The 8733-nt window shown below is 63.5% G+C and overlaps 2 protein-coding genes across 3 annotated transcripts in view; both read left to right on the top strand.

Annotated features, from left to right (window-relative positions):
- Window positions 1-3637, top strand: part of LOC102384891 (tubulin alpha-1B chain) — a 4305-nt gene extending 668 nt beyond the window's left edge. Inside the window, exons 2-4 of the mRNA XM_006035195.3 lie at window positions 736-958; window positions 1096-1244; window positions 2437-3637. Of these exons, the coding sequence (XP_006035257.1) occupies window positions 736-958; window positions 1096-1244; window positions 2437-3414 (1350 nt within the window). The 3' untranslated portion in view covers window positions 3415-3637. The remainder of the gene's footprint in view (window positions 1-735; window positions 959-1095; window positions 1245-2436) is intronic.
- A 1034-nt stretch (window positions 3638-4671) lies between these two features.
- Window positions 4672-8733, top strand: part of LMBR1L (limb development membrane protein 1 like) — a 10285-nt gene continuing 6223 nt past the window's right edge. The window contains exons 1-2 of one of the 2 annotated variants that reach the window (XM_006035193.3): window positions 4672-5233; window positions 8415-8499. In XM_006035193.3, coding sequence (XP_006035255.2) covers window positions 4943-5233; window positions 8415-8499 — 376 coding nt within the window. In that variant the 5' untranslated portion in view covers window positions 4672-4942. The remainder of the gene's footprint in view (window positions 5234-8414; window positions 8500-8733) is intronic. The other variant, XR_003091715.1, reaches the window with a different exon arrangement.

Below are 8733 nucleotides of genomic sequence, written 5' to 3'. Positions count from 1 at the left end.
GGCTGCTGCTGCGGGTCAGCTGACGGCGGGGAGGCGCCCCACAGCGGTGTCCCGGCCTGGATATGAATAGCTCATTCATCCCTCGGGGTTTTTTCCCCTCCCCCCGGCACCCGTGTGCATTTGCACACTCACTTCCTCCTGTGACTCACGCCCTCCCTGCCTGAGACTGGCCCCATTCTGGGAGGGAGCTTGTGACAGTAAGATGTCCCCTCTGAGCCACTGCAGGCAAGGACGGGGGCATGAGGCTCCTGGAGCGCCAGAGACCAGCAATTCCAGCTGGGCCAGTCCGGGGAGCCTGTGTGTGGGCCTGGGAGGGCTGGGAAACGGTGTGAGATGAGGACAAAAGCCCTGGATGCCAAGAGCTGACTGTTGAGAGCCAGATAGCTTGGGGCTGTAGGAGTGGATGCAAATGAGAAACTTAATCCCCCTCCCCGCCCCCATTCTCCAAGCAGGGAGAATCCATCTCGAGTCACACCATGTGACCCTGCCAGGCCCACACATTGCAGATGCAGGGAGCTGGGGCTAGAGCCGGCTCTCCTGTCCCAGGGCTGCGAAATGGACACCGCAGCTACAGCCTGGCATCTCAGAGTATCACAGCAATGCCTTGCCCTTCAGAGGCTTTGCCCTTGTGCAAGCATGTGGTTGAACCAGGGCCGTGGGATGCAGAGGCAGTGGTGCAGAGACACTGCAGAGACGGGGATGACGTGACCAGATGAATTGCTCCTTCTCCCGCAGCGTGAGTGCATCTCCATCCACGTGGGCCAGGCTGGCGTCCAGATTGGCAATGCCTGCTGGGAGCTGTACTGCCTGGAGCATGGCATCCAGCCTGATGGGCAGATGCCCAGTGACAAGACCATTGGTGGGGGTGACGACTCCTTCAACACCTTCTTCAGCGAGACCGGAGCCGGCAAGCACGTGCCTAGGGCCGTCTTTGTGGACCTGGAGCCCACCGTCATAGGTGAGTGCGCAGCCCCTGCCCCAGCGCCACGTAGGCTTCCCCATGTGCCCAGCCCAGCTGAGCCCCCGCACAGGGCCCATGCCCAGGTAGGGACGTGCAGTACTCTGCTCACAGACTCCTGCTTCCCCTCTCCTCAGATGAAGTGCGCACTGGCACCTACCGCCAGCTCTTCCACCCTGAGCAGCTGATTACGGGCAAGGAGGATGCTGCCAACAACTACGCCCGTGGGCACTACACCATCGGCAAGGAAATCATTGACCTGGTGCTGGACCGCATCCGCAAGCTGGTGAGTGGGTGCAGCTTCCCTGGTGGAGGCTGGGGTAGATGCAATGGGAAGGGGGAGCTGACCTGCAGTGCCCCTCTGCGGCTGCACCTGGAGCAGCTGCCAAGCCAGCATAGCTCACAAGCCCCTAGTTTGCCCCTGCCCTCCACTTGGAGCTCCCTCTGGGTCTGAAGGACAGGCTTTGTGATCCTGGTCCCCAGTTCCCACCTGCCCTTCTGCAGGGGTACGGGCTGTCACGGTCTGCAGGGCCGAGCGTCATTCAAAACTTCCCCGTCCCTGCCCATGGGCACTGTAAAGCCTGACACAGCCCAGGGGGCAGAGAACCAGGGCACATTCCCCTGGGTGTGACTGACCCTACAGCTGGGGCTGGAGATAGTGGCATTTGGGGCCTGGGCTGTGAGCAGCTGTCCCCTGACCTGGCACTGCCTGGGGCCAAACTAACACCAGATGCAGGCCCCTCAGAGCCACCTGCCCCTCTCCTCATATTGCAGGCTGGGGCAGATGGGAACCTTAAGGAAGTGGGGCTGGAAGGGACCTCCAGAGGTCATCTAGTTCAACCAGGCAGGATCAGCCTTGTCCATCCTTTAAAAATCTGTTATTTAAACCCTTAAACTACCACCATTGACCTAAATGCGAGCAGTTGCAGGTCCTTCAAGCCTGTCACTGCCTTGCTAGGAGCCTTAGCTGGAATTATAAAGATGCATCAACATGATATTTCTATCTAATGCTGTAACTGGTGCAGATGGGACAAGGATAGAACTGAACTCCCCTTTGCACCAGCTGCAGCTAGAGACCAAACACCCCGTAGGAACCTGATTCTAGAGAATACCTGTGCGCGGCACGGAGAATCCTCAAATAGCACTCATTAGGGTACCCCTGCAAAGGGGCTGCGGGCTGCCAGCGACTTCCCCACCAAAGGCTGACCCTCCACCTGGCACTGGTGGAACTTCCTGCGGTGGGTGGTGTGACGCTGAGCATCCTGGACTCTGGGCATGGCAGGATTGGTCCCTCCAGGGGCTGCTAGGGATGAGCAGTGGGACCTGGACCCTGGCTGTGTGGATCTGCCTATCACTGTTCTGTTCCCGTCAGGCAGGTGCCTCTGCCTTTACTGCTACCTGACCAACAGCTCAGCTTATGCCGGTATCTGCAGCATGACTGATCCTAACAGTTCCTGCTGCTCTCTCCTCTCCGACAGGCTGACCAGTGCACCGGGCTCCAGGGCTTCCTGGTCTTCCACAGCTTCGGGGGAGGCACCGGCTCCGGCTTCACCTCCCTGCTGATGGAGCGCCTGTCCGTGGACTATGGCAAGAAGTCCAAGCTGGAGTTCTCCATCTACCCGGCCCCGCAGGTCTCCACAGCTGTGGTGGAGCCCTACAACTCCATCCTGACCACCCACACCACGCTGGAGCACTCGGACTGTGCCTTCATGGTGGACAACGAGGCCATCTACGACATCTGCCGCCGCAACCTGGACATCGAGCGCCCCACCTACACCAACCTGAACCGCCTCATCAGCCAGATCGTGTCGTCCATCACCGCCTCGCTGCGCTTCGACGGGGCCCTCAATGTGGACCTGACGGAGTTCCAGACCAACCTGGTGCCCTACCCCCGCATCCACTTCCCCCTGGCCACCTACGCCCCTGTCATCTCTGCCGAGAAGGCCTACCACGAGCAGCTGTCTGTAGCCGAGATCACCAACGCTTGCTTCGAGCCAGCCAACCAGATGGTGAAATGCGACCCCCGCCACGGCAAGTACATGGCCTGCTGCCTGCTGTACCGTGGCGACGTGGTGCCCAAGGATGTCAACGCTGCCATTGCCACCATCAAGACCAAGCGCAGCATCCAGTTTGTGGACTGGTGCCCAACTGGGTTCAAGGTGGGCATCAACTACCAGCCCCCGACAGTGGTGCCTGGTGGTGACCTGGCCAAGGTGCAGCGTGCTGTGTGCATGCTGAGCAACACCACGGCCATCGCTGAGGCCTGGGCACGCCTGGACCACAAGTTCGACCTGATGTACGCTAAGCGTGCCTTCGTGCACTGGTACGTGGGCGAGGGCATGGAAGAGGGGGAGTTCTCGGAGGCGCGCGAGGACATGGCCGCCCTGGAGAAGGATTACGAGGAGGTGGGGGTAGATTCAGTGGAAGGGGAAGGGGAAGAAGAGGGGGAGGAATAGATCAGTCCCTAAATCTCTGCGGCGCACCCCACTTCCAGAGTCTTAGCTTATGACACTAGCTTGCTTGTTACTGGGGGGAGGCGCTGTGTAGTGCTGCGCTGGCCCGCTGCAGCGCACAAGGGGCGCGGCACGCTGACTAGGTCGTCTCACTGTTCCAGTGTGATCATGTTGGTTTCCATGTGTCTGTATCCTCATGTCTGTGAATAAATGGCTTAAAAAATCAGTCTGTGCAAGTCATTTGGGGCCCTGTGGTGCATCCCAGGTCCAGCCTGCAGTGAGCTCACACAGTACCAGAGGCAGCTCCCTCACCCATGTCTATTTGTTAGCGCTGGCTCCAGCTCCCTCGATGTGTTTGAAAGGGCTCCCAGACCAGAGGAAGTGCCTGCATTAAGCTGTCCAGCCTACATGGAGCAAAAGCTGCTGGGAGCTCAAATGTGTGTGCCCAGTCTGGGTGGGGAGAGGAGGGGGCCAACATCAGCCCCTGAGAGTAGTCTGAGGTCCCAGGGGGTGAGGATTGCTCCATCTCAACTAGGTCAGCTTCCAAGAAGGAGTGTCCTGCCCACAGGTACAAGGGATTGGGTTTTAAGAGGTGTTGGGAGTGAGGTGGGCATGGGGTGAGGCTTCCAGGAGCCGGAGCATGGATGCGGGTGCCCTGCTTGCGTTAAGCTGGCTCAGCCTCCGCTCAATCCCCTGCTGGTTAATCCATGTCTTGGCCCTCCCCTTTGTCTCCAGGGGCTGAGCTGCCTCTCGTGGGGGGTGACTGGAAGCTCCAGGGGGGCCTGCAGGGGGTTCCTCTGTCCTCTCCAACTCCATGGGATGGCCCCATTAGTAAGTCTCCTCCCCCCCCCCCAGCCAAATGATTTGATAAAGACAAGAATAAAACTGGGCAGGGGTGGGCACCTTGCTTGGCACCCCCCCTTTTATAGCCACCCCCCTCACTCCAGCAGTGGGCTCAGCAGCCTTGCAAGCCATGGGCTTGGGGGCCTCCCTGGTTCCCAGCTGCTGCAGGTCTTCTGGGCCTGCTGCCGGCCCCAGGGCCTTTCGCACCGAGCTCCTGCCTAGGTCTGCTCCGTGCAGGTCGCAGCCCCTCCGGCCCCTGCAGCACCCCGCACCCCCTTTGGCCGGCTGGGCTTGCACTGGCGCTGGGCTTCCCCTGCACCCTGCTCTGGGGAGGGCTCTGGGCAGAGGGACGAGACCCCGGGCGCTACCCCGCTCCGGCGGGTGCTTCCGGGCCGGGGCTGCTGCTGGCCGGGGCCGGGGCTGCTGCTGGCCGGAGCCGTCCGTGCCCCGCAGGGGGCGCTGCTGGCCCGTGCTTGCACCGGGCGGGCGGCTGCGGGGGCATCCTGGCCTCGCTTCGACTCCGGCTCGACCCCAACTGCGAGTGCACGATCGCCTCGGCCCGACCACGTGCCCGCACGAGCCCTGCGGGGCTGGAAAGGGGCTTCCTTCTCCTTCCCCTTCCCCGGGCGGCAGGAGACGGGCTCAGCACTCAGCCTATCACGGTCCTCCCAGTCGCCGAACCCAGCCAATGAGGAGCGGCTCATTCAAGTATCGGCGGCCAATGAGCGGGGCCGGCACCGCCCCGGCGGGCGGGAGGGGTGCGGGGCCCTTTAAGAGCGGAACGCGGCAGACACTTTGTAGCGGGCGGCGGACACGGCGGATCCGGGTTGGGCGCTGGCTTAAAGGGGCCCCAGCGACGGGGCCGGGAGGGCCCGGGGCAGTCCCCCCTCCACCATGCTGGTGGGCGATGGAGCTCGGCGAGCGGGACGCGCTGTCGGTGCGGGAGCGGCTCTTCCACGACTGGGTCCGGGAGTGCCTCGTGAGTGCGGGCGGCGGGGGCTCGGCTCTTTCCCCCCTGTCCCGGGGTCCCCTGGGCTGCCCCGTCCACCCCGGCCCGTCTCTCCCCAGGGGAGGTACCGCCCCGCCGTAGCAGCCCGGGAGGCACCTGCCTGGGCCCCCAGCGCCCGCGCGGTGCGGCCGGGACCGCTCCGGGAGCAGGTCGCGGAGGTTGTTATTGAGACACCCGATGCTCCTGGCTGCGTGTCCCTTGGCCCGGCCTCTGCGGCTGCTGGAGAGCGGTGACCTGAGAAGCGTCTCTTTGGGGACCGGCCTGCACCCGGGGACAGCTGCCCAGCCGGGCGTGCTGTGCCAGCGCCAGGGCGCGGGTCCCACGGTGCCCCCTGCCCTGCTCACCAGGTGATCTCAGCCAAGGGCTGGAGGGTGACAGCAGCCCCCGCTGTGATCCGCTGCCCGGGCCGGGGGACTGGCGGAGCCTGGGCCCTGGGGGGGGCTCTGTCCTCCTCTTGTGCCCCAAGAGCACCTGGGCGAGGGGCGATCCTGGGCTGGACTCGTCTCTGGAAATGAGGCGGCAGCAGCTTGGAAACGTGCTTCTGGGGCTGGCTCCAGCAGCGGCTTGGGGGCTCCCAGCAGACCTCGTGTCGGTGGGGGGCGGCCTGGCTAGGTGCAGGTGGGGCAGGCCCTCTGGTTTGCCGGGCTCTGCGGAGGGACGGGATGGGCAGGGGGCCTGGTTAGTCCCCTGCTGGGACTCCCTGCAGTGCCAGGACTGTGCCCGTGGGTGTTGGTGGTCTTTGGCTGGGCTTGGAAATGAATGGGAGAGGAGGGGGCGACCCTGCTGGCCTTGTCCGCCGGCACCCCATCTAGGCTTAACCCCATGTTTCTCTGTGTTGGAGACTGGGGCAGCCTGGTTCAGGGCTGCAGCCAAGTATTGGCAGAGCTGGTTCTCAACTCTGGCTGGGAGTGGGGAGCGGGTGCTCGTGGGGGTCCCCCCAGTGCAGGGGATCTAGGCGTGTGCAGGTCCCTGGGTCTGAGAAGTTAAAGCGGCTCCTAGCTAGGGCTGCAGCAAACTCCTCCTGAATGCGCCCAGCTCTGCTGGCAGGGGGGCCATGAGGACAGCTGCAGGCCCCTGTGTAATGGGGCCCAGCTGTCCCACTTGGCAGCCTGAGGGAGGGAGGCCCTGCTTGCTGTTCATGTGGAGCCGAGATCAGCAGTGGTGTCTGGGACTAGAGAACTTCCCCACCTGTGCCTCTTGCCCTGGGGCCTCTCCAGGGTCAGGTCTGTTGGTAAAGCTTGCACCTTCAAATGGGAGGCTTCCCCTCCCTTGGGTGCTGCCGTGTGGGCTTCTCTGCCCCCCCAGTTCTGAGCCAGGTGCTGGGCTCAGCCGTGAGGGTTGGTGCCGATCCCTGCCAATGTGATGGAGGGCACAAGAGGCAGGACCAGGAGCTGGCCTCAGTGGTGGGAACGGACCCCGGGAGCCTGAGCTCCCAGTCCTCTCCTGTGGTGCTGGGGAGGAGTACCCAGGCACGCCCACACAATGTCCAGGCATCTGACATGTATGTGCCCCTGGGCAGGGGTGGACCAAGGTTGCAGCGCAATGCCAGGTGGGCATGGGGGTTGGAGGGCCCAGGTCTTGCTCATGAGGGTCGGTGCGTGGTGATGCCTGTTTACCCTAGCCTGGAGCTTGCCAGGGAGCTCTGCCTGGAGCGGGCCCCTGCCCTGCCCCAGCCAAGTGCAGCTGCCTCCCTTGGGCTCTGCATGGCTGTGTGGTGCTGGCCCCACCTTGCCCTCGCTGCCCTGGGATTCGGCAAGGTGCAGCAGGGCAGGGCCGGGGAGCAGCTTCTGCCAGCAGGCAGGTGTCCAGCACCATGCACCTGGCACTGGCTGTGTCCCATTGACCCTCCCCATGGGAGAGTTACACTCCTATCCTAGATCCCTTAGCATTAGTCCCTCTGCCTGCTGGGTGGAGGAGGGGACACCGGCCACTGCCTGTAGGAGGGCATGGGCAGCATTACTTTGGCCTCCCATTGCCTGAAAGGGTTAAAGACTGGGCCATTCATTACTGCCGCTCTGGTGCTGGGGCCCTGCCTGGACCAGCCCGGCCACATGCCTGGCTGCTGCCTGAGCCAGGCTGGCTATGGAGGCATTTCCTACACCCAGGGCAGTGGTGTCAGCCCTGCCCATTCAGCCTCATGGACCTAGCGTAGGCAGTCTGTGTCCCATGCTCTGGACCAGCCTCTCCTGCTGGGGGTCATGGGTGGGCACTGCCAGCCAGGCCCCGGGTGCCCTCTGCTTCTGGGGTGCAAGGGTGCCCAGAGCCAGCGCTGCTGACTGCTGCATTGGGAGTGGAGCCCGGAGGTCAGGGGAGGGGGAGACAGGGGAGGGTAAAGGTGTCTGTGCTGCTGCTCCTTCGGGCGACAGGTTCAGGCCAACCTTTGCCCGCTCTGTGCCGCGTCCACGAGGGAGGAAAGGTCACTGTTCTTAAAACGTGGACCTCGGAGCTGGGTGTGGGGCCGGGGTGAGGGCAGAGGCTCCTGGCTGCTGCCCTGGCAGAGGCCCCAGGGCTGGGGACGGAACGGGACACTTCTACACCTCCTTCCTGTGTACCTGCCCTGTACAGCAAGGGCCTTGGCTCAGCCCCTGACTTGCTGCAACCCCTGGTGCCGCTGACCAGGGTTGGGGGTTGAACCTTCCAGTTCCACGTCCTCTGCTGCCTTCCTTCCACCGCCCCACCCAAACCAGCAGTGGTGTCACCTCCCGTGTGTGTGTGTGTGTGTGTGTGTGTGTGTGTGTGTGTGTGTGTGTGTGTGTGTGTGTTGGGACCAGGCAGGGGGGATCAGCTGGGATCAGAGCAGGGTTAATCTCAGAGCTGCTCAGATCCGTCCCTGAAGGAGACATCACCCCCTTCCTGTCCCTGGGTAGGCCAAGGTGACCAGCCGGCATGATAGGACAGAGTGCTGCTCCCCCAATATCAGAGGCCTGCATGCTCTGGGGCTGGGAGGGCTCCAGCAGGGCCCAGGCAGACCCTGCCCTCCCTCTGTCCTGGTGGGGAGCGGGGTGGCAGGTGCTTGGCTGGCAGCTTGGAGGGGGGGGGCTGCAGGAGAGGCAGGTGTCCCAGCTCCAGAGGCAAGGCATGGGTAGCTGCTGCTTGAGGCTACAAGCCCAGGGAAGTGGAGGGGGAAGTCTGACCCATGATGTCCACACAGATCTGTGCCCTGCTCTTCACCAGCCTCTACCTCCTCTGCCACGTGGTCATAGCCCGCTTCAAGAAGCATGCGGACTTCACTACAGGTAGTGGGGGGCTGGGCTGGGCTGGTCACCCTTGTGCCTCAACTCCCAGGGCCGGTTCACAGCCCTCTGCAGCGGCTGCCCCTCCAGGGAGCCTCCTTCGGCTTGTTTACCCCTGCTTGTTGCCATCCCATTGCCATGGCATTGGTTGCTGTGGGAAATCTCCCCTGGTTACCATGGCAGCCTCCCCCCCCCCCCCCCCCCACCCCCCCCCCGCCCGGGTGCGGCAGGGGGGGT

Source organism: Alligator sinensis, unplaced genomic scaffold (genome assembly GCF_000455745.1).
Source record: "Alligator sinensis unplaced genomic scaffold, ASM45574v1 scaffold1065_1, whole genome shotgun sequence".
Classification (NCBI taxonomy): Eukaryota; Metazoa; Chordata; order Crocodylia; family Alligatoridae; genus Alligator; species Alligator sinensis.
The sequence above is the reverse complement of the archived record's forward strand: the minus strand, read 5'-3'. Positions and strand labels throughout refer to the sequence as shown.